General features: G+C 40.6%; 1 protein-coding gene across 1 annotated transcript; it reads left to right on the forward strand.

The window, feature by feature from the left end:
* Window positions 1–868: 868 nt before the first annotated feature.
* On the forward strand, window positions 869–20,013 carry LOC130544592 (uncharacterized). The gene is made up of 7 exons (XM_057316894.1): window positions 869–980; window positions 3,284–3,435; window positions 13,031–13,117; window positions 14,706–14,855; window positions 15,283–15,480; window positions 18,244–18,366; window positions 19,034–20,013. Exons 1-7 carry the CDS (start codon window positions 878–880, stop codon window positions 19,091–19,093), a joined length of 873 nt encoding a protein of 290 aa, XP_057172877.1. The 5' UTR covers window positions 869–877; the 3' UTR covers window positions 19,094–20,013.
* Window positions 20,014–25,967: the final 5,954 nt, after the last annotated feature.

Here is a 25,967-nt window from a genome sequence, read left to right on the forward strand (position 1 = left end):
CAGATTCTATGGCATGATCACCACTTCTCTCAGGGACCGAGCTGCTGCCTGCCCACTCTTGATCCCCTTCCTGAAGAGCCTCACTGCAGCACTAAATGGAGCTCAAGGCCATGGCCCAGGCGTGGAGGATCAGGGGCCAAGAACAGGTAGGGCTGCTCACTGCCCCAACATTTCCTTCTGCCACCAAGGCTGATCATATTTGCTAAGTTCTAATGCTACTGTCAGGGCTCCTGGCACTCTACGAGTGTGGCCATAGTAGTTTCTTCAGGAAGAACATAGAGAAACCCAATGTATTTTTTTTCTATTGCTGCGTAACAAAGTACCTGAAAGTTGTGTGTCTTAACAAACATTGATTATTTCAGTTTCTGGGGGTCAGGAGTCTGGGTGCAGCTTAGCAGGGGTGGGGGGTGTGTGGCTCACGGTCTCCTACAGGCTCCATCAAGGTGTTGGGCCAGGGCTGCAGTCATTTCAAGGTTTGCCTGGGGAATCAAAGTTCTATCCTATGGTTGTTGGCCAGGGACATCAGTTCCTTGCCATATGGACTTCATAGGACAGCTCACAACATGGCAGCCGGCTTCCTTCATAGCAAACAAGTGAGAAGGGACCCAAAAAAATGGAAGCCACAGTCTTATTTTATCCTGATCTCATTACTTGTACTATATTCTATTTATTAGAAATGAATTACTAGGTTCAACCCATCCTCAAGGAGAGGGGTAACAGAGGGCATGGATACACGTGGGAGGATCCTGGGGGCCATCTTACCGGCCACTTGTCATGTCTGACACTACGGCTGGCTCTTTCTTACTTCACGGTCCTGGGCCCTTACTCCAACAACTGTCTTCTTCCCCTCTGTTCAGATGCAGATAAAGTTGACATCATGTGGATCTCACCACTCTTTTCTACCCTGAAGAAAATAGACATCTGGTCCCAAGCCCCCAAGGAGGAAGCTGAACTACAAGGACAGATGCATCACCAGCTAGGTAACCTCCTTTCCCTGGAGCCCCTGTTTGGAACTATCATGGTGCACTGAAGGTGTTTGATGGTGTGACCTCTGGGGACTAGGAAATGTCAGAATCCTGACCTGCCAATCATCCCTTTCTACATCCCCACCCCTACACCTAAGATTCCCAAGGGCCTTTTCCATGTAAGGAATAACAAATAGGAACCAAAGTCTCACTGTGATAACTTGGCCAATTTCGAAGGGAAAATCCTAAAGACTCTCTGCCTTCCCACTAAACACTGAATCTAAATCTTAGGATTTTACCCCATACTGGCCCTCCACGTGTTCCAAGGAGTTAATGGAAGAGGTTGAAACACAAGGAGATAGGCAGAGGAGACAAAGAATAGGAAGACCGTGCCCCAAAAAGGGACTCCAGATCACTTTACCAATACCACCCCTTGACATTAGAAGTCAAACAAGAACGTGGCTGGCCTTGCCCTGAAGATATAGATCTCTTTCAACCCACTTACCTCCCAAGTGGAAGAGGATTAGAAGGAAATAACGTATGCCTTTCAGTTGACCATGATGCAGGCCGCTAGTCAGCATAATTCCATAAACACTCTTGAATTTGACCAGAGGTCACCCAACTGTGGCCCACAGGCCAACTCCAGTCAGCTGTTTCTATGTGGCCCACAAGCTAAGAAGAGTTTTACATTTGTGAGTGACTGGGGGCAAAGTCAAAAGAAGAGTAACATTCTTATGGAGTGCTTTGTAATATGTAGTGTGCTAGTCTCGGTCTTTGGATACATGAGCTCATTTAATCTTTACAACAACCCAGTAAAGTAGGTACTTCTACTCATTTTATAGGTAGCGAAACTGAAGCATCTGAATAGGCCAAGTAAGTAGTCAAAAATCATGTTGCTAGCAGGGAGCTCAGCTGGAATTCAGTCCCAGATCCTGTGCTCTTAACCTGCTTACCCATATGAAAAATGATCCAGCACCATAAAGGCAGTGCCTAAAGGGAGATGCAGGCTATCGTGGTGCTGAATTCCCAGGAGGACAGACGGCTGTGTTTCAGAGAAGCAAGGGAAGGCGCTGCAGGAGAATGAGACCACACTTCTACCATGAAGGTGGGAACACTGAATTTGAACCCCAGTTTTGCCTCTCAGCTGACAAAGCCTAAAAGATTTACTGACCCTTTACAGAAAAGTTTTGCTGACCCCAGAACTTAACCAATCTTAGTATTAATTGGGCTTCCCTTTGAGGGAAACGAAGAAGACTGTGGGCAGAAAGGTGGGTTCTCACCACCACTTCAGCCTCCATTGTCTTACAATGGTATTAACTTTATAATATTGAAAGCAATTTTGGGGCATCTAGGTGGTTCAGTGTGTTAAGTGTCTGACTTTGGCTCAGGTCATGATCCCAGGGTCCTGGGATAGAGCCCCACATCAGGCTCCCTGCTCAGCAGGGAGTCTGCTACTCCCTCTGTCTCTCTCCCTGCTTATGCTCTCTTGTACACGCTCTCTCTCTCTCTCTCAAATAAATAAATAAGAATCTTTAAGAAAAAAAAAAAGGAAAGCATTTTTATATGCATTGCCTTGTTTACGCCTGGTCACCCAAACTCTAATTCTGTAAGATAGCAAAAGATTATTAACTTACTTTTTTATAGATAAGAGAGCTGGTGCTCAAAGAAGTTTAGTGTCTTTCCCTGTGCCTCCCAGGATCTGGACCAGAACCCAGGTCTTCTGGCTGCCAGTTCAGCATTGTTTCCCATACTGTGCTACCCAAGCTTTTTTTCATTGTCTTCTCGAGGGTAGAAAGACAATACAATATGTTTAAAGACCCAAGACCCATTAGAGACAATTCTGTGAGGAAGTACGATTATGATGTTAATCCAGCTAATGTTTATTGGGTGCTTGCTGTGTGCCAGACACAGCTCCGAGTACATCCCATTTAGTGCTCCAAACTACCCTATGAAATAGTAGAAGAAAATTGGTTACCGTCTTTTCCAGATCCTTGATTTTTTGGGGTTTTTTGGGGGGGGGTGTTTTATTGCGGGTTTGTTTGTTTGTTTGTTTGTTTGTTTGTTTTTTGGTGCTGGCACCTCTGTTCCTATTGACTGAGACTCAACTGCTTTTCCATGAAAATGGGCAGGAGGATCTGAGGCACAGTGCATAAGGATAGCATGGATGGGTGGGTGGGTGGATGGATGGATGGATGGATGGAAGCAAATACACCTTTTTCTAAGTTGGATTGTGTTGTTGTTCTTGTTGCTTTTATTAAAAATCGTTGCTGGACAGAAAAGTCAGTGAAATCATTGCTGTTTTCTCTTGATCTCTGTAGTGCCCAAAAGCTCTTTGCAGGATGTCCCAAAACCTCAGATAATGAAGAACGAAGAGCTTATCACTGTGCAACCCACAGATCTTTCTGCCAGGGAGTTCGTGGTTTACCAGTATGGCCTCTCCATCCTGCACCTCCTCATCCCCCAGCTGCATGTAAGTCTGGGTTCTGGAGCAGTCATCTTGCAGCCAAGAAGGTCGAGGTGACCAGGAAGGAGGCTTTCAGGTGGTGATATATGTTAGGATTAAGCAGCTGGAATAGGGAATTTACTAGTCTCTCCTCTAAAGGGACTGATAGAAGTCAGTTCACCAATCTACGGTCTAATCTCTCAAATGATAGTAAGTAGAATCAATTAAGTACTTCATACATGCAAGAAAATGTTCTCATAACTTGCATGATTTAATTCATTTAATCTTCACAAAAACCCTATGACATAGATTTTTTTTTCTCAGTTTTTTATCAAGTATGATTAACACAGTGTTATATTAGTTTCAGGTGTACAATATAATGATTCAGCAATTCTACACATTGCTCTGGGCTCATCTTGATACATGTGCTCTTAATCCCCTTCACCTGTTTCCCCTCCCCCCTCCCCTTTGGCAATTGCAGGTTTGTTCTCTGGTTTTTTGTTTGTCTCTTCTTTTCTTCGTTCGTTTTGTTTCGTAAATTCCACATATGAGTGAAGTCATATGATATTTATTTTTCTTGGCCTGACTTATTTCACTTAGCTTAACACCCTCTAGGTCCTTCCATGTTGTCACAGATGGCAAGATTTCATTCTTTTTTATGGCTAATATTCCATTATATATATCTATATATATATATATGTGTACCACGTCGTTTATCCATCATCTACTGATGGACACTTGGGTTGCTTCAGTATCTTGGCTATAGAAATAATGCTGCAATAAACATAGGAGTGCATGTATCTTCTTAAATTAGTGTTTTCATTTTCTTTGGGTAAATATCCAGTAGTGGAATTACTGGACCTTATGGTAATTCCATTTTTAATTTTTTGAGGAACTTCTATACTGTTTTCCACAGTAGCTCACCTGTTTGCATTCCCACCAATGGTGCACAGGGGTTCCTTTCTCTCCACATCCTTGTCAACATGTGTTATTTCTTATGTTTTTTATTTTAGCCATTCTGACAGGTGTGAGGTGATACCTCATTGTGGTTCTGATTTGCATTTCCCTGATGCTGAGTGATGTTGAGCATCTCTTCATGTGTCTGTTGGCCGTCTGCATGTCTTCTTTGGAGAAACGTCTATTCGTGTCCCTTGCTCATTTTTAATCAGATTATTTGGTTTTTTTGGTGTTAAGTTGTAATAAGTTCTTTATGTATTTTAGATATTAACCCCTTATCAGATATATCATGTGCAAATATCTTCTACCATTCAGTAGGTTGCCTTTTCGTTTTGTTGATGAATTCCTTCACTGTGCAAAAGCTTTTTACTTTTGTGTAGTCCAATAGTGTAATTTTACTTTTGTTTCCCTTGCCCTAGGAGACATATCTAGAAAAACGTTTCTATGGTCAACATCAAAGAAAATTACTGACTATGCTTTCTAGGGATTTTATGGTTTCAGGTTTCACATTTAGATCTTTAGTGCATTTTGAGTTTATTTTTGTGTCTGGTATAAGAAAGTGGTCCAGTTTCATTCTTATGTTCAGTTTTCCCAACACCACTTGTTGAAGAGACCATCTTTGTCCCATTGTATATTCTTACCTCCTTTGTCATAGATTAATTGACCATAAAAGCATGGGTTTATTTCTGGACTCTCTGTTCTGTTCTATTGATCTATATGTCTCTTTCTGTGCCAATACCATGCTGCTTTGATTACTCTAGCTTTGTAGTATATCTTCAAATCTGAAATTGTGATACTTCCAGCATTGTTTTTCTTTCTCAAGATTGCTTTGGCTATTTGAAGTTTCTTGTGGTCCCATAGACATTTTACAATTATTTGTGGTAGCTCTGTGAAAAATACTATTGGTATTCTGATAGGGATTGCATTAAATCTGTAGATCGCTTTGGGTAGTATGAACATTTTAACAATACTGGTTCTTCCAGTCCATGAGCATGGAATATCTTTCCATTTGTTTGTGTCATCTTCAATTTCCTTCATCAGTGTTTTAAAGGTTTTATTTACTCATTTGTCAGAGAGAGAGAGAGAGCACAAGCAGGGGGAGTGGCAGGCAGAGGGAGAAACAGGTTCCTTGATGAGCAAGGAGCCCAATATAGGACTTGATCCCAGGACCCTGGGATCATGACCTGCACCAAAGGCAGATGCTTAACCGACTGAGGCATGCAGGCATTCCTTTCTTCATCAGTGCTTTGTAGTTTTCAGAGTACAGGTCTTTCACCTCCTTGGTTAAGTTTATTCCTAGGTATTTTACTATTTTTGGTGCACATGTAAATGGGACTGTTTTCTTAGTATCTGTTTCTGCTACTTCATTATTAGTTATAGAAATGCAACACTAGGGGTGCCTGGGTGGCACAGTGGTTAAGCGTCTGCCTTCGGCTCAGGGCGTGATCCTGGCGTTATGGGATCGAGCCCCACATCAGGCTCCTCCGCTAGGAGCCTGCTTCTTCCTCTCCCACTCCCCCTGCTTGTGTTCCCTCTCTCGCTGTCTGTCTCTATCTCTGTCAAATAAATAAATAAAATCTTAAAAAAAAAAAAAAAAAGAAATGCAACACTATATATTAACTTTATATCCTGTGACTTTACTGAATTCTTTTATCAGTTCTAGTAGTTTTTTTTGTGGAGTCTTTAGGGTTTTCCATACATAGTATCATGTCACCTACAAATAGTGAAAGTTTTACTTCTTCCTTACCAATTGGGATGCCTTTTACAAAATCTTTTTCTTCTCTGATTGCTATGGCTGGGATTTCCAGTGCTATGTTAAGTAAAAGTGGTGAGAGTGGACATCCTTGTCTAATTCCAGAAAAGCTCACAGTTTTAGCACCATATAATGATGTTAGCTGCAGGTTTTTCATATATGACCTTTATTATATTCCCTCTTACCTACTTTGTTGAGGATTTTTATCATGAATGGATACTGTACTTTGCCAAATGCTTTTTCTGCATCTATTGAGATGATCACATGGTTTTTATCCTTTCTCTTGTTAATGTGATGAATCATGTTGATTGATTTGTGAATATTGAACCACACTTGCACCCCTGGAATAAATCCCACTTGATCATGGTGAGTGATTTCTTTAATGTATTGTTGGATTCAGTTTGCTAATATTTTCTTGAGGATTTTTGCATCTGTGTTCATCAGAGATATTGGCGTATAGTCTGGGTGGGGGGATTTGTAGTGTCCTTGTCTGGTATAGGTATCAGGATAATGCTGGCCTCACAGAATGAATTTGGAAGCTTTCCTTCCTCTTCTATCTTTTGTAATGGATTGAGAATAGGTATTAACTCTTCTTTAAAAGTTCAGTAGAATTGACCTGGGAAGCCACTGTTCCTGGACTTTTGTTTGTTGGGAGGTGTTTTTATTTGAATTACTGATTCAGTTTTATTGTTAGTAATCAGTCTGTCAAAATTTTCTATTTCTTCCTGATGCAGTTTTGGAAGGTTATATGTTTCTAGAAATTTATCCATTTCTTCTAGGTTGTCCAGTTTGTGGGTATATAATTTTTCATAGTATTTTCTTATAATCCTTTGTATTTCTGTGGTGTTGGTTGTTATTTCTCCTTATTCATTTCCAATTTTATTTTTTTTTTTGAGTCCTCTCCCTCTCTGTCTTTATGAGTCTGGCTAAAGGTTTATCAATTTTGAATTTTGTTGATCTTTTCAAAGAACCAGCTCCCAGTTTCATTGATCTGTTCTAATTGTTTTTTTAGTCCCTGTTTTATTTACTTCTATTCTAATATTTATTATTTCCTTACTTCTACTGGCTTTGAGCTTTGTTTGTTCTTCTTTTTCAAGCTCCTTTTTGTTGTAAGGTTAAGTTGTTTATTTGAGATTCTTCTTGCTTCTTGAGTTAGGCCTGTATTGCTATAATCCTCCATCTTACAACAGCTATTTGCCAGATCCCAAAGATTTGGGACCATTGTGTTTTCATTTTCATTTGTCTCCGTATATTTTTTTATTTCTTCTTTGATGTGTTGGTTGACCCATTTATTGTTTAGCAGCATGTTACTTAACCTCCATGTATTTGTGTTCTTTCTGGATTTTTTTCTTGTGATTGATTTCCAATTTCATACCATTGTGGTTAGAAAATATTCATGATATGATTTCGGTCTTTTTTAATTTGTTGAGACTTGTTTTGTGTCCTAATATGTAATTTATTCTGGAAAATGTTCCATTTGCACTTGAAAAGAATGTGTATTCTGTTTTTGGATGAAATGTTCTGAATGTAACTCTTCGATCTATCTGGTCCAATGTATCATTCAAAGCCACTATTGCCTTGTTCATTTTCTTTCTCGATGATCTACCCATTGATATAAGTGGGGTGGTAAAGTCCCTACTGTTATTGTATTACTATTGATTTCTTCCTTTACGTCTCTTAATAGTTGCTTTATATATTAGGGTGCTCCCATGTTGGGTGCATAAATATTTACAGTTGTTGTATCTCCTTGTTGAATTGTTGTTCCTTTTATCATTAGGTTGTACTTTTCTTTGTCTCTTGTTACAGTTTTTGTTTTAAAGTCTATTTTGTCCATAATTGATACTTCAGCTTTCTTTTCACTTCCATTTGCATAATAAATGTTTTTCCATACCTTCACTTTCAATCTGTGTCTTTAAGTCAAAGTGAGTCTCTTGTAGGCAGCGTATAAATGGGTCTTGCTTTTTTATCCATTCAGTCACCCCATGTCTTGATTGGGGCGGTTAGTCCATTTACATTCAAAGTAATTATTGAGGAGATATGAGTACTGCATTCCCCTGCTAGAAACTCCAAACAAAGTAATTATTGATAAGTGTGTACTTTTGCCATTTTGTTACGTATTTTTATGATTGTTTTGTAGTTTTTCATTCCTTTCTTCTCTTACTCTCTTCCCTTTGGTTTGATGGCTTTCCTTAGTGATATGCTTGGATTCCTTTCTCTTCATTTTTTGACTATTAAAGGTTTCTGACTTGTGGTTACCATTAGGTTGATACGTAACATCCTATGTATATAACAGTCTATATTAAGCTGATGGTCACTTAAATTTGAACACATTCTAAAAGCACTAAAATTGGGGCATCTGGGTGGCTCAGTCAGTTAAGCATCTACCTTCGGCTCAGGTCATGATCCCAGGGTCCTGAGATCTATCTGCCTCAGACTCCCTGCTCAATGAGGAGCCTGCTTCTCCCTCTCCCTGCTGCTCTGCCTACTTGTGCTCTCTCTCTCTCTGTCAAATAAATAAATAAAATCTTTTAAAAAAAAAAAAAAGCACTAAAATTTTAATCCCCTCCCCATCATTTTATTTATATAATGCCATACTTTACATCCTTTTATTTTGTGAATTCCTTGGCTGGTTTTTATAGATATAATTTATTTTACTGCTTTTATAATTTAACTTCTATACCTGTTTTATAAGTGATTAATCTACTTTTATTATGTTTCTATTTACCTATGAAATTTTTTCCTTTCCTAATTTTATTACACCTGATTACAGCCTTTTCTTTCCACTTAAAAAATTACCTTTAATGTTTCTCATAAGGCTGGTTTAGTGGTGATGAACTCCTTTTACTTTTGTTTTTCTGGGAAACTCTTTATCTCTCCTTCTATTCTGAATTATAGCCTTGCTGGATAGAGTATTCTTGGTTGCAGGGTTTTGTTTTGTTTTTTTCCCTTTCAGCACTTTGAATATATCATGCCACTGTCTTCTGGCCTACAAAGTTCTGCTGAAAAATCAGCTGATAGCCTTATGAGGTTTCCCTTGTGTGTAACTATTTTCTTTTCTCTGGCAGCTTTTAAAATTCTCTTTATCACTACTTCCTACCACTTTAATTATTATATGGCTTGGTGTGGACCTCCTTGGATTGATTTTGTTGGGGGCTTTCTGTGCCTCCTGGATCTGGATGTCTGTTTCCTTCCCCAGATTAAGGAAGTTTTCATCTTATTTCTTCTAATAAGTTTTCTTCTCCCTGCTCTCTCTTTTCCTTCTGGGATCCATGTAATGGGAATGTTATTACACTTAACAGTGTTGCTGAGTTCCTTTAACCTACTCTTATTTATTATTATTCTCTTTTGTCCTGTTCAGCTTGGTTGCTTTCCATTACTCTTCCAGCTCACTGATCTGTTCTTCTGTATCCTCTAATCTGCTGTTAATCCCCTCCAGTGTATTTTTAATTTCAGCTACTGAACTCTTCATCTCTGATTAGTTATTTTTTATATTTCCTATCTCTTTGTTGAAGATCTTGCTGAGATCCTCCCCACCTTTCTCAAGACCAATAAGTATCTTTATGAACATTACTTTGAATTATCTATCAGGCATATTGCTTATCTTGATTTCATTGAGCTCTTTGCTGTGATTTTTTTTTATGTTTTTTTAATTATGTTAGTCACCATACAGTACATCCCTGTATTTGCTGTGATTTTGTCCTGTTCTTTTATTTGGGACATATTCCTCTGTCTCCTCATTTTGTCTAATTCTGTGTTTGTGTCTACATATTAGGAAAGTCAGCTAAGTCTCCTGCTTTTGAAAGTGGTGGCCATCAATTAATAAAATCCCTATCAAAATACTACTAGCATTTTTCACAGAGCTAGAACAAGCAATCCTAAAATTTGTATGGAATCACAAAAGACCCCAAATAGCCAAAGCAATCATGAAAAAGAAAAGCAAAGCTGGAGACATCACAATTCTGTACTTCTATATTACAAAGCTGTAGTGATCAAGACAGGATGGTACTGGCACAAAAACAGATGCATAGATCAATGGAACAGAAAAGAAAACCAAGAAATTAACCCATAACTATATGGCCAATTACTCTTTGACAAAGCAGGAAAGAATATCCAGTGGAAAAAGGACAGTCTCTTCAACAAATGGTGTTGGGAAAACTGGACAGCAACATGCAAAAGAATGATTTGGACCACTTTCTTATACCATTCACAAATATAAATTCAAAATGGATGACAGACCTAAATGTGAGACAGGAAACCATCAAATCTTAGAGGAGAACACAGGCAGTAACCTCTCTGACATCAGCCATAGCAACTTCTTACTAGATATGTCTCCTGAGGCAAGGGAAACAAGAGCAAAAATAAACTACTGGGACTTCATCAAAATAAAAAGCTTCTGCACAGTGAAGGAAACAATCAACAAAACTAAAATGCAGCCTATGGAATGGGAGAAGATATTTGCGAATGACATATCTGATAAAGGGTTAGTATCTATAAAATATATAAAGAACTTATAAAACTCAACCCCCCAAAACAAATAATCCAATTAAAAGTGAGCAGAAGATATGAATAGTCATTTCTGCAAAGATGACATCCAGATGGCCAACAGACATGGGAAGATGCTCAACATCACTCATCATCAGGGAAATGCAAATCGAAACCACAATGAGATATCATCTCACACCTGACAGAATGGCTAAAATTAACACAGGAAACAACAGGTGTTGGTGAGGATGTGGAGAAAGGGGAAACCTGGTGCAGTGTTGGTGGGAATGCAAACTGGTGCAGCCACTCCAGAAAACAGTATGGAGGTTCCTCAAGAAGTTAAAAATAGAGCTACCCTAGGATTCAGCAATTGCATTACTAGGTATTTACCCAAAGGATACAAAAATACTAGTTTGAAGAGATACATGTGCACCAATGTTTATAGCAGCGCTATCAACAATAGCCAAATTACATAAAGAGCCCAAATGTCCATCCATCAACTGATGAATCAATAAAGAAGACATGATAGCTATAGATATACACCCACCATACACACACACACGTGCGCGTGCGCATATAATGGAATATTACTCAGCCACAAAAAAGGATGAAATCTTGCCATTTGCAAGGACATGAATGGAGCTAGAGGCTATTGTGCTAAGCAAAATAAGTCAGAGAAAGATAAATGTCATATGATTTCACTCACATGTGGAATTTAAGAAACAAAACAAATGAACATGGGCAGGGGGAAGAGAAGCAAACCAAGAAACAGAGTCTTACCTATGGAGAACAAACTGATGGTTACTGGAGCGGAGGTGGGGGGGATGGGTGAAATAGGTCATGGGCATTAAGGAGGGCTCTTGTGATGGGCAGCAGGTATTGTATGTAAATGATGAATCACTAAATTCTACACCTGAAACTAATATTACACTGTACATTAACTGGAATTTAAATGAATACTTGCAAAAAAAAAGAAAAAAAATTGTATCTTAAGAAGATATTACTGAGAGGGGCGCCTGGGTGGCTCAGTCGTTAAGCATCTGCCTTCAGCTCAGGTCACGATCCCAGAGTTCTGGGATCAAGCCCCGTGTCGGGCTCCCTGCTCGGCGGGAAGCCTGCTTCTCCCTCTCCCACTCTCCCTGCTTGTGTTCCCTCTCTCGCTGCCTCTCTCTGTGTCAAATAAATAAATAAAATCTTTAAAAGAAGAGGAAGAGGAAGAAGAAGAAGTAATAGTAGAAGAAAAAGAAGAAGAAAAAGAAGAGGAAGAAGAAGAAGATATTATTACTGGGAAAAAAAGAAAAAGAAAGTAGCAGCCATATGAAGAAGAGGCCCAGTAGTGCCCTACAGTACAATGTCCTCTGTTCACCAGACCAGTGCGCCAGGGGGTCTCCTATGTGTGTTGTGTTTACGCTACTGTTGCGCTGAGACATATTGCCTTCAGTCCAGTCAGCTGTAATGGTCCACATTGCCTGTTGTGGGGAGGGTTTGGTCCCTACGCTGTTAAGGGGCCAGTCTGGGGCCGCCTTAGGCTTGTAGTTGTGTCAGACCAGATGCCTGCTCTCGGCTCATTTGCCAGGGGTGCAGTCGCATTGAACTACCAGGTGCTTTCCCCGTGTTGTCCCCTGAGAGGCTTTTGCTTGTTGGTGAGGCCTATAGTCAGACCAGATGTCAACCCCTTGGGATTGCACTGACCCTGAACTATAGGGCTCTCTCCTCATACTGCCCCTTGTGAGGTTTTTGTTGGTAGGCGGGATCAGCAGTCGGATCAGATGTCAGCTCCCCGCCCATTGCTGGGGCTGCAGTCAAACTGGTATGTGTGGTTATCTCCCCCTCTTGCTGGGGGTTTCGTTCCCAACCACGTCTCCAGCCCTCCTACCCTTTTCAGTGTGGCCCCCTCTCTGTGATTAACTGTGAAGAGTCTGTCCTACGAGTCTTAGGGTCATTGTCTGGGTTAGTTACACCCATGCGGCTGTTATCTGAGCGTATCAGTGGGACGAGATGAGCTTAGGGTCCTCCTCCTCTGCCATATTCCCAGGGTCCTATGTCTATTTTTTCTTCTCATTTTAAAAGTGAGGTGGGAAAATACAAAGTGATTGAGTTAACTTACCCAAGATTCTACAATGGAGAGAGCAGAGCGGGGTGAGGGCCCAGGCATCATGCTCGAGAGCCCCCATGCCTGACTGCCACACTCTATTTAGAAAAGCAATAAATTAATTCTTGTAATTAGCATAAATATTGAACACCTAAATACTCTTTGCACTTTCCTGTAGTGTATGCTGAATCTTCTTATCCTGTTAAAATTTAAATTGATCTTCCAATGCATTTACTTCCCATTAATTTGTTTGGTGTTGTGTAGCTGAGCCACATGAGAATTGTTTAGCAAGAGGATGGGTTTTGCTTTGGGTTTTATTTGTTTCTTATTCTTTCCAGGCTCCTGAAATCACCCTGCAGATTGCTTCTCGTCTTCCTGCGATGGACGCTGCAGACAACGCCTTCCAAGGCTCCTTCTTCTATCAGGTGCTGCAAATGCAGCCCCAGATGAGGGCTTGTAAAATTTTAGGGTCTAAAAAGAAGCAAAAAGACCAAATGTTATAAAACATTTTTCTCGCTCAAGTCCTGACATTCTTTATCCCCCTTGGTAATAAGTCACTTAGTAAGGCATCATAAATGTCACCATGTAAAAGCTTTCTCCAATTAGTGAAATGAATATGTCCCGGCCCAGAGAATCATAATGGCTTTGTGCCCATTAATGAATCTCCGTCATCAAAGTCGATGGTTCCAGACTGGTGTTTCCACCATGAGTCATGGTTCCAGCTTCAGCTAATCCTGCACAATCAGCATCTTTCTGCAGAAAGGGATTGAAATTGTTCCTGTCCTTGCAGTTCCTCAAATATGTAGGCATGGCAGTGCCTTGGTGGCAGCCCGAAGCTGATGTACACAGACCTTAAACACTGTGAACAGTTCACTGGTAAACAGTGATCGGAGAGGGGCACTGTTAACCAATGCTAGAGGACTAGGAAATGGTTCACACTCAACTAGTTGGTTGTTAGGGGATTTAATAAGATCAAAAATTACTCTTTCATTGTACCCTCCAGGCATCCTTTCACTTGATCCTCAAAGCAATCTATGAAGTAGACAAGAATTTAATCCCATTTTACTGACGGGGAAGCCAACTCAGTCTTCATTGAGTACTGTGTGTCAGGCACTTGGCCGTACGCCTTACACGTGTTACGTCATTCACAGCTTACAACAACCCAACCCTAGGGGGTGGGTGCTCTTGCTATCTCCATTTTATGAATTAGGAGACTGAGGCCCATTGAGACCAAGTGACTTTCCCAAGATCACAGTGTTACCAAGAGTTTAAACTCAAGTTCTAAACTCAAACTCATTTTTTAACCACTGTTCTGTGCCACCACCCGGAGCTCAGGGACAGATCTCAGACTGTCTGACTCCAAATTACTAACGTTTTTCCATGCCAAGCTATTGCCTGAACAAGGGAGTTATTTCAAATCAATTAGACAAGACAGAATATTTGAGAACCAGATTACAATAAAGGCATGAAAGACAAAGTCAGAGAGGCCTATAAGTCACCGATTCTCAAACTGTGGTCCTTGCACCTCGTGGGTCAACCACCTGGGGAGCTTGGTAATAATGGAAATGCCAAGGACTCCCTTAAACCGGCCCACGGAACCAGACATTCTGGGATGGGCCCCAAGAATAGAACACTCCCTTGTGATTCTTATCCACACATACAGTTTGAGAACTACTGCTTAAGGAAGCAGTGATTGGAGGACATTGATTTAAAAAACAGAGATGCATGAGTAACTTCACTCTGAATTTCTAGTAGTTTATTTTCTGTACCATGGGGGTAGCAAAAACTGGAGAGACAGTGGGGAACATGATTTATTCAGGGAGTTGAACTAAAGCAATAATTTTTCCCCTCTACATATGAATTTTTCCTTCAGTAAATTTCCATTAACCCTAGTGAGTCTCTGACTTTTTGATCCCAAAAGTTATATTAGACCACATAAAACTAGGAAAAGGAAGAGGTAGTGGAAACATTCCCTGAGGCTGACATCTCTGTGTGGGTATCTCCTCTACTCAGAGCGCTGAAAACACGCTGTTCGTTGGGAGAGAGTCCTTGGCGTCCGTGGGAAGTTTCATTCTGCTGCTGATCCGCTGCCTGGCCCACATCGCCACCGCCGAGGACTTCTGCCAGGACTCAAACCCTGCCTTTCTGAGGTCATTTTACAAGGTATTTATAAATGCACCGGGCTCTTAGCTTCTCTCCCAGAATAACAAATTCTTGAAGCTGTGCAACATTTCAAAGCTACTTCAAAAATTATCCCATTGTTGGCCTCTGGTTCCTACTGCCTGGCCAGGAAGAAGGTTTTCCTGATCAAATTTCCTGTGACAGCATGTAACAAAATGCATGCACCACTCCATAGGAATTCAGACAGAAGTGGTCTTCCTATGAGAATGGCATCACAGCTTTCTGGGGTTACTTCCTCGTCCATACATAAGCCTCACCAGAATTGGGAATGACAGTCATAACCCGTGGTAAGGGCAAGGAAAGATGATCCTTACCAAGCCCCATTTTTCTTTCAACTAAAATTTTGAAGCTTTAATAGCAGTTACCTAGAGTGGAACTGATCTGGTCCCCTCGCTGTTTCCTCAACCAGGGCCTGCAGGCTTATTTCGGGGAAGCCTTCTCTACCACACTGCGGATGTCCGCGGTCTCCTGGGACAGTAAGCTTGACCAAAGCATAAGCGCTGCTCTGCTGGACGAGCAGCCCATCTCTGAAAGAGGAAGAGATCTTCTCTCTACACTCCTTGAAAGGAAGTGTGAGTCTCGCTTGGAGCCAGAGTCATCAGAAGAGGTAACGAATTTTAACTGGTGTAGTATATGTCACTTAAAAATTGACTTCTTCACCGAGTAAATGCCTCAGTGTCTGATCTGTTCAGATATTTCTGGCTTCCCCACGTGGCACACTGCCTTGACATTCAGCCTGCTTCTCAAACCACATACGACAATGTATTTTTTAATCCTGTGTTCTACAAGGCAGAGGGTGGGTACCAGGCTCTGAGTTATCGGGATTGCAAAGGGGGCTCCATAGTTACTTAACTCAAGTCCCACGTTAACATATTATCAATTTGCAGAATTCCATCTAGAAAACTCACTGTGACTCAGTAATTAAATTTAGATTCCCCGGTGGTAGCCTATTTACCGAAATGCAGTGTGTTGTTTTCTGTGCAAGCCTGACAAGGATATTCTTAATACTGTGTTATTTAAAGTGCCTTTCTGAGAGTACTATCATCCAGCTTTTTAACTATTAAAAATATCCATGGTCTTCAAACTGTCATCCTCCATTAAAGATCAATTCATTCTTGAGTTATAAACACGAGTACCTTCTCTCTCATTAGTTATATAAAACTTTATACATTTCAAAGCACTTTTATGTGTATATTCTCTCATTTGATCCAGCCAGCAATCCTGCAGAATGGGTAGCACGCATATTTTTTTGGTAGCATACATATTTTTAGTCATATTTTGTATTTAAGGAGAGAATAAGCTATTTGCCCAAAATCATGAAGCTATTTGTAGTGGTAGATCTGAGATCAGATTCTAGATCTCCTAAGTACATTTCTGTAAACACCTGTCTATGATCAGATCCCCATCAGTTACCGAGTCAGAGATTTATTTTGTGGTTGTTGACGGTGATGGTGACGACCCCAGAATCAGTCACACCCCAGCTGCCACAGACCCCAGAGAATGCTCAGTTCTCTCTCCTCCTTTGACAGCAGCATCAGACACACCCACTCACTTTCTTCTCCTCAGTATAGTCTCGGCCCCCAGGATACCAGTGTCCCCTGGTTTTCTCCTCCCTATCTGGCTGTCCCTTCTCAGTCTCCTTTGCTGATCCCGCCTCTTCTCCCTGGCCTCTTTGTGTGGGAGGGCCAGGGTTCAGTCTTGTCCTCTTCTCTTCTCTGTCTATATTTGCTCCCCTTGGGGATCTCATCCCATCTTCTAGCTTAAACCCTATCTGCATGTCAAGGACCCTCAAATTTTTATCTCCAGCTCCACCCAACTCTCTACCTGAACCCATGTCCTCGACTGCTTACCAGCCACTTCCACTTGCAGGTCTAAGAAGCATCTCAAGTTCAACATGCCCCAAACCCATCTTCTGTCCAAACCTCCTCTAGTCAAAACCCTCCCCATCTCAGTTGATGGCAACTGTATTCTTTTGGTTTTTCAAGCCAAAGTCTTCCTTGAAACCTCTCTGTAACAAACACCCCATAACCAATCCAGGAAACCCTGTTGCTCTACTTTCAGAGTAGATCCATAATATGACCACGTCTCATTGCCTGCAGTGCTAGCAGCCTGGTGTGAGCGTGCATCATCTCACCTGGATTATTGTAATACTTACTAACTGGTCCCCGATCCCAACCTTGCCTCCCCTCAGTCTGTTCTCAGCACACTGGTCACAGTGATCCTTTTCAAATGAAAATGGATTTGTTCAAAATCGTGCTGTGCTTCCTCATCTCACTTAGAGTCAAAGCCAAGGAAGCCAAGTCCCCTTGTCTCCCACCCCCTCACCTGCCACTCTTGCCCTCTGTCACTCACCTCCAACCATGCTTTCCCCCCTGCTAGTCTTCAGACACACCGGGTGCACTCCCTTCTGCCTGCAACAGCAATGGTTCTCAACCAGGAGCAATTTTATCTCGCACAGGACATGTGGCAATGTCTGCAAACATTTTTGATTGTCCTTCTCCATGGAGAGGACTGCTGTTGGTAACTAGTGGTTAGAAGGCACGGATGCCACTAACCAGCACAGGACAGCCCCCACAACAAAATACTCTCCACCCCAGAATGCCCGTGGCACTGAGGTTGAGGCTTTAGAGCATGCACAACTCCCTTACCTCCTGCAGGTCTTTGTTCAAGTGTCACCTCCCTGAGGCCTGCTCTGACTAGCGCATCTCATTCACAACCCTCTTTCTCCTGTTCGTCAGCTTTTTCTTACTCTACTCTGCTTTTCTTTCTCCTGTATGACTTCCTAACGGACTACATAACTTACTCACATAGGCTTGTTTATTGCTTTTCTTCCCCTAATAGAACATCAGCTCCGTGAGGTGAGAGACGTCTGGTTTGTTTCCTAAGGTAGCCCCCACGCCAGACTCATAAGGAGGCTCTCAGTATATTTACCGTATTAATGAACAGGTTTGCCTGGACCCTGACGCTATTATATACTGAAATATTCTGATCTACCAGAGGTAACTATGAGGCAGGTCATAGCAGACATGATTTATATACTTGCCATGTGCCGGCTGTTCAGCCGAGAGTTTTACATGCATCATCTCATTTAATCTTCCCTATGCCCTTATAAGCTAGATGCTACTTTTATTCCTAGCTTACAGATGAAAAAACTGACACTTAGAAGTGTTAAAAACTTGCCCGAGACAGAGGTAGTTGTGGATCTGGACGGCCAGTCCTCTGTCAACCACCGTCTATGGAGAGGTCTTGCTTTATCTTAAAGGCAGAATTGTATATACCATGCTCAGGTCCAGTCTGGCTAAGAAGATCCAGGAATACTTAAAAGAAATGGGAACAAAGGTATTAACTCTGTCCTCCACGTTCTCCACAGTATATTAAGAGAAACACAGATCTTCTCCTCTTTACCAACATGGAACATTTTCTAAAAACCCTCCTCACTGCAGAACAACAGATCCCAAGAAAACCAAGAGATCAGCATGGGGATGAAGAGAAGGTGAGATGTCCTTATGATCTACTGCATTAAGACTGTACTTTGCTATACACCTCGAAACATTTCATGTGTTTGGAGCCACCTTTGTAATTGAACATGTCAGCAGAACAAAGCATTGGAAATTAACGGTGGTATGAAAAGCTACATCATCAGTCACTTTATTTAAGAGTTTTCCCAGTACAGGAGATGGTAGATTTAGATCTCAGAGTTCGAAAGGAAGAGATCACAGAGTTTATCTGCCTTCACGCAGGTAAAGCATTAATCCCAGAGAGTGGGAACTGAGACTCAGACTTGCCCCTGTTCACCCAACTGGAAGAGGGCAAGAAGTAACTAGAACTGGGTCCCTTGCCTTCCCATTCAGGGTTTCTTTCGTTATGATCCCTGCTGCTGTTATATAAAAGGTTGTTTGTCTTTTTATCGTAAGCATGTAAAATGCTATATCTTTAGGGGCCCCTGGCTGGCTCAGTCGGTAGAGCATGTGACCCCTGATCTCAGAGTTAGGAGTTCAAGCTCCATGTTGGGCATGCAGCCCACTTAAAAAAAAAAAAAAGTTATATCTTTAAAAACCAACAAATATTTGGATTCCAAATGACCAACACTAATATTTTGTAAGGTATATGGATAATCAGCAAAGAGAAAAACCCCAAATACCTTCATTTTTCTCATGCAGAGTGGTGACCTTACATGTCAAGATCCAGATCAGCAGCTAGCACCCCGGAGAAATAACTGAACACTGGCTTCAGCTCTGGGCCCCCGTCTACTTTGTGAATAGTTATCACCCATGTCTGGGGTGAAAACTACCGTTAAAACTTTATTAAAATATAACACAGCTTTTAAAAGTGCACATGTCATAAATGCACTCCTCATGAATTGTCCAAAGTGAACATTTCCGTGTTACAAACATCAAGAAAGACAACATCACCAGCCTCCCATGTCCCCTCCATCCGGTCGTCGGCCCCCCGAGAATAACCTCTATCCTGACTTCAGACTTCATTAACTGTTTTTGTTTATTCATGAACTTCACATAAATAGAATCGTAAATTATGAGTTACTTTATCTTTTGCTCAGCATCACGTTTGTGAAGTGTATTTATATTGTTGCATGTGGTTTGTTGATTCTCTTTGCTATAAAACACTCCATTGTGTGGCTATATCAACATGTATTCTTTCCACTACTAATGTTCCTTTGGGTATTTTCCAGTTTGAGGTTATTACAAATAGTCTTGTGCGTATTTTGGTGACTATATGTGACTGTACCAAGTCAGGTATTACTTAGAACTGGGAATTCTGGGTCTTAAGGGGTGGATATTTCCCTCCTTAGTAGATACTACCAACGGGATCCAAAGTGATTGTATGAATATAGATGCCCACCAGAAGTGGGTAAGAGTTCTGGTCACTCTCCATTTTTTTCAGCATTTAGTATGTCCATCGTTTATATTTTATGCATTCTTCTGAGTATGTGGTTTTAACTTGCACTTTCCTGATGGCCTCTGAAACTGGGCACCATCCAAATGTTTATACACCGTTTGAATGTCTTCTCTTGAGAAGTGCCAGTCAAGTATTTTGCCCATTTTTCATTGGATTCCCTGTTTAATTGATTTGTAGGAATTCTTTATTCTGCAACTATTTTTCCTCATTCTGTGGATTGTCTTTTTATAAAAATAACTACATATAATGTTTCTTTTTCTGCTTTATTTTTAGATCTAGAAAGAAAATGGTGATCTCATTTCAGTCTGCATGTTTAAAAGGTGTTAAATGTGGAAATATATCTAATAAGGTTGATAGAATTTTTTAATACCTGTAACATTGATGTATCAATCACATAAATGTATACTATAATCTTGGGTGGATATATAACATAACAGAGGTTAATATTTGGCACAGAGGATAACATGCTTTCAATCACATATTTTATTAAAATATTCATTATTTAGAGATACTGACTGAACCTCTTTCTAGAAATGTAAATTTGTATACCTTGTCCTTTATCAGGCTAGTTAACTTATCTGAAATTATCTATTATTGAGTCACACAAAGTAGTTAGATATACTTGCACAATATTTGGTGATCTGGAATGAGAATTTAGAGATCTGGTAATAAGATATAGGCCATGTGGCCTACACAGAATTCACTGCAGGAGCTCTGGTTGGAACACCTCAGAGAGATAAACAGTCATCTGAAACAAGTTTGAGTGGTGATCAGGAGAGACGCAACTGTCCCATGAATTCAATGGAAGCCAAAACATTTTCTTCAAATACAAACTTCAAATCAAAAGCCAGCTCGAATGACAAATCCAATGCCAGCAATTCAAGCTGCTACTCACATGGCTAATTCTCCGTATTATACTCCAAGAGGAGTAGCAGAAGGGATTTTTTTTTTTTTTACATAACAATTGTTGAATCTTTCAAGCAAAGAAATGAAGAGAGGCTAGTCAAGAAAATTTGACAAATATGTGTGTGGACGATGAATGATAACTAATTAACGAATTCAGTATCCACCTCACATTCGAAAGTTTTAGCACTACGCATCTTTCGTCATAAAGATGAGATGTCCATATGCAACTGAGGATTTCACTCTAAATCTAACCAAAATACTAGTGCTCAAGTACTTTAAGGAAAATAAATTACAACTAAAAACACTGGACAACTATGAAGACAAAAAGATTTACAATTCAAGTTTAACAAAGAGTTTTAAATCCAGCCATGAGGAGATCTCATTCAATTCACTACACCCACCATTTTACGTGGATGCTGAGCCCTCATTTCTTTGCTGCTAGAGGTTGGTCATCTTAAATAATCACTCAGTTTAAAACACTAGCCATGAGGCACAGTAAGTACCAAATTTGTCAGGCTTAAAACTGTTTCATTAATTACTAGTTCAATTAAAACTCTCTGCTGCCTTCCTAGCACAGATACCAATAAAATGTAGTTGCCCTAAGAATGGACTGTGACACCCATTCTCCTGTCTCTTCCTTGAACTGGGAATTCATAAACAAAGCACACCCCCCAAATCCAAGCAGAGTAACTTCATAAGATTAAAGACTTCTCCAGTACTCTGAGAAGAAGGTAAATCTTAGATATGATAAATACTAAGTGTGTATCCTTTAGCTATTCACATAAATTATGAGATGCATTTCCCAAAAAGCAGAGTGAAGATTAATTAAGCCAGACACATAAGACTATGGAGAGTCTTTAGGCCTAGAGTCCAGGGCCTCAGAGAGAAGTGGCAAAGAAAAAGTCATGCAGAAATTAAAGATATTTCCTCTGTATCCCTCATTCTTGGCTGAGTGAGGCATCTGCCAAAACATGATCCTATTAGCTTCCTGGCTGACTTCTTGAGCCTTCCATCTGATCCCATTATTAATATAGTAACAGCTGCAGGCTTTCGGTAAGCACATGCTCTTTAATGGAAATGCCACAGATTACAAGGCAGGGGTCATGATCTCTTTTCTGCATTTTGTGCTGTTATTGCTGTTTCTGTTTAAAAGTGCTCAGATTCTAGTTATCTTCAAGGAATTAACTTTGTGTGCACACACATACCCATATACATGCACAGCCCACTGGCCAGAAAAAGGATAAGAAAACTTCAGTTGATATAGAAGCCATATTTTACTAACTATTCACAAAAAGAGCCCTTTCCAAAAAATGTAATACTTAATTGTTTTAAGAATTATTCTTTTATTTCAGAAGTGGTACACAGACTTCTGCTTCCAGGAAATAGGGCTAGGTGTACCTTTCGCTACTCCTTCCACGAAGTAGAACTAAAATTCTTGGATATTATGTGTAAAAACAAGGAGATACTGAACGGTGTAGAGAAGAAAATAGACCAGGCAAGAACCTCAAAACCCAAGGCAGGAAGTGGTGGTAACGCCACAAATTCTCTTATTCCCTCATGTATTCCAGAGTTGGAAATGAAAAAACCAGCAATCCATAAACACCAGTGAGCACAGAACCAAAAAGCTCCCCCAAAGCATGCTCTCTAGCTAAAGGACTGAGAAAAGGGCAGCTTAGGGGCGCCTGGGTGGCTCAGTTGGTTAAGCAACCAACTCTTGATTTCGGTTCAGGTCATGATCTCAGGGACATGAGACTGAGCTCTATGTAGGGTTCCACGGTCAGCGGGGAGTCTGCTTGAGATTCTCTCCCTCTGCCCCTCCCCCCCACTCTCTCTCTCAAAAAAATAAATAAATCTTATAAAGGGGGGGTGGGGCAGCCTAGCAAGACAGAAAACTTTTAAACCCTAACTGCTTTACTCTAACCAAACATCACAGGAAGAAAAAAAAAAACAACCCTGGCTCCACCCACAGCAGCAAAAGTTGAGTGAGAAGGCTAAACTTCCACCTTGCCAGGCTGTAATTAAGCACCCCAACCTCCTTCTGGGATGTTATCAGAGCAGACCATGCAGAGAGCTGGGAATCTTCATCTTTTCATCCCTGCACGGCAGTAACAAATTCCCCTCTTCTCCAGTGTCAGGGAAGCCCACATGGGGAATCTAGACATCTACCAACATATGGTAGTCCCCTCACCACCACCTCCCAGCTCGAGTGGTATCAGCAAAGACCAAGTGGAGAGTCAGGACTTCTACAGCCCATCGGTAACAAGGCCACCCTCGGCAAAGTGTTCCAGCAAGCTACGTGAGGAGCTTGAACTCCCATACCTGCCCAGCAGGTACGAGCAACCCCTTCCTTAGGTAGCAGTGGAGAGCAAGTGGGGAACCTGGACTTTTAGCTCCCACCAGGCAGAAACAAGGAAGCACTCCCCGCTCCCCTCCCCCACCACCACTGGAATGGTGTCAAAGGAAATCAGCTAAAACAAAGTTTAAATAGGATCCCAAGTCTTATGTCACAAAATGTACAGGTTTCAGGCAAAAATCATTTATCATAGTAAGAACCAGAGAGGTAAAAAACTGAGTGAAAAAAAGACAATAAACTGATGCCAACACCAAGATGTTAAAGATATTAGAATTATAGGGGAAAATTTAAAGTCATCACAAAAATGCTTCAACAGGGGTGCCTGGGTGGCACAGCGGTTAAGCGTCTGCCTTCGGCTCAGGGCGTGATCCCGGCGTTATGGGATCGAGCCCCACATCAGGCTTCTCTGCTGTGAGCCTGCTTCTTCCTCTCCCACTCTCCCTGCTTGTGTTCCCTCTCTCACTGGCTGTCTCTATCTCTGTCAAATAAATAAAATCTTAAAAAAAAAAATGCTTCAACAATTATGAACATGCTTGAAATAAATGAAAAAATGGAAAACCTCAAGAGAAGAAAACCATAAAGTCACAGAAGAAGAGGAACAGAAGACAAAAAAGAATCCAATGAAAATTTTAGAGCTAAAAAATGTAAAAGCCAAAATAAAAAGCTCACTCGATGGGATCAACAGTAAAATAGAAGGGACAGATGGGGAAAGTCAGTGGATTTTTAGACAGAATGAAAGAAATTACCAAATCTGAACAGCAGAGTGGGAAAAGAGAGAAGAAATGAATGCGTAGAGTTATAGGAACCTATGACTCTATAAGAAATGACGGAGCATTCAAGTTATCAAACTCTCAGGAGGAGAAGACAGAGAGGGCAGGCTATAGAAGTACTCACAGAAATAATGGCTGAAAACTCGCCAACTTTGAAAAGAAGCAAACCTACAGATTCAAGTTGCTGAATGAATCCCAAGCAGGATAAGTAAATTTTTTTAAAAATCCACACCAAGACACATCATAATTACACCTCCAAAAACTAAAAGCAAAGAAAAAAATCTTGAAAGCAGCCAGAAAAAAAAAAAAAAAAAAGACCGCTATAGAGTTAAAAATGTCAATCAGAGCAGATTTCTCATTAGAAGCCATAGAAACTAGGAAAAGAGCCACAACATTTTTTCTAGTCCTGAAAGAAAAAAATTATAAATCCAGAACCCCAAAGTCTGGCACACCCATGGGGAAAAGAGTGCTCTCACGCATTGTTTGTGGCAATATAAAATAGTACAGCCACTCTGTAAAACAGTTTGGCAGTGTCTTAAAAAACTAAACATGCAACTACCATACGACCTAGCAATTGCTCTCTTACGCATTTATCCCAGAGAAATAAAAATTTATGCTCACACATTATGTATATGGACATTTATAGCAGTTTTATTCATAATCCCTCAAATCAGAAACAACCCAGTCGTCATTCTTCAACACATAATGGTTAAACAAATTGTGGTATATCCCTACCATGGAGTACTACTCAGCGGTAATAAGGAACAAACTACTGCTTCACGCAACATTCTGGATGAATCTTCGGGGAACTAGGCTTTCATGAAAAAAGCCAATCCCAAAAGGTAGGCTACAGTAGGATTCCATTTGTAACATTCTGGAGATGGCAAAATTACAGAAATGAGGGATAATAGTTTAGTGGTTGCCGAGGGGTTGAAGAAGGGCTGGGAGTGGGGGGAGTGGGTGTGGCCATAAAAGGGAACAATGGAAATGTTCTGTATCCCAACTGCATCATGTCAACATCTGCTTGTAATATTATAGTATCATTTTGCAAAATCTTACCACTGGTGAAAACTAGGTAAAGGGTACACAGATTTCTCTCTACCTCTTAAAAGCATGTGAATCTATAGGTCTCTCAAAAAGTTTAATTTTTAAAAAAGAAAAAAAAATGTGGTACATACTCATAGAAAATTTCAAAATGCAGATTAGGAAGATCTAATTTGGTTATTATACTTATGTACTAATAGACACAGTATTCATTTATTTGGGGACTTTTCAACTATATTAGTCACTTTTAATTACAGCAAAAAATATATAATTCATGAAATTTTCCCCTATACCTTGTCTCAGGGCCACATGGGAAGCTTTAAAGAATTACACAGGGCTCTAAAGCCCGTGGATGGCTCCCTCTGGGCCAATCCTCGATCATGGTGGAATTGATTTCCTTTTGAGTGCCCACTTGGAGCAATTCATTTTAATGACTATCTCTGGTACTGTGTGCACAGAATTTTGAGGGCTTCTGTGCATCCGAATAAGATTATGGTGATTCATCAGGGATGTCCGCCATGGCATGGGGTACAGGAGTGGTAATAGACGTGCCCCAGATTTATCCTCGCTGTTGGCTGGAACAAGTTTTGTTTTGTTTTGTTTTAAACCAACCTCACACACTTCAAGACACAATTGTTAATAAAACCCTCTATGCAAAGTTTCTTAGAAACCCATTCTTCTGTCACATCTAAATATTATGTTGTCTTACATATAGTAACTATTTTATACAGTTTTCCTTTTCTAGTCACACTGTTCATGGGAATAACTCCTACAGAAATTAGCTAATTGAAATCCAAAATATTATGGAACTAAGAAACAGGTAAGAAACAAAGACTAAACAGGACTGACAAACTGGCAGAAGGAAGACTTAACACTGTCATGGTTTAAAAGAATGAAAGCTATTAAAGCAATCAGATAAGTAGCTATGACAGAACACAGAAATGATCCAGCATCAGGAGAGTTGGTGTCCCTAAAACGGATGGACTAATAAAGTACTTAAATATTGTAGGAGATTGCTCTAGAAAAATTCAATCTGCAGGTCAGAAAGGAGCACAATATTTGGGGGAAAACTGTGGTAGAACGACTGACTGACACATGGACACA

The sequence above is a fragment of the Ursus arctos genome, unplaced genomic scaffold (genome assembly GCF_023065955.2).
Source record: "Ursus arctos isolate Adak ecotype North America unplaced genomic scaffold, UrsArc2.0 scaffold_22, whole genome shotgun sequence".
Classification (NCBI taxonomy): Eukaryota; Metazoa; Chordata; class Mammalia; order Carnivora; family Ursidae; genus Ursus; species Ursus arctos.

Excerpts from the sequence above, each read along its gene's own strand:
- LOC130544592 (XM_057316894.1), top strand. The coding sequence starts at position 878 with ATGTGGATCTCACCACTCTTTTCTACCCTGAAGAAAATAGACATCTGG. Across the intron at positions 981-3,283 it reads ACAGATGCATCACCAGCTAG|TGCCCAAAAGCTCTTTGCAG; the intron begins GTAACCTCCTTT and ends TGATCTCTGTAG. Across the intron at positions 14,856-15,282 it reads TTCTGAGGTCATTTTACAAG|GGCCTGCAGGCTTATTTCGG; the intron begins GTATTTATAAAT and ends TTCCTCAACCAG.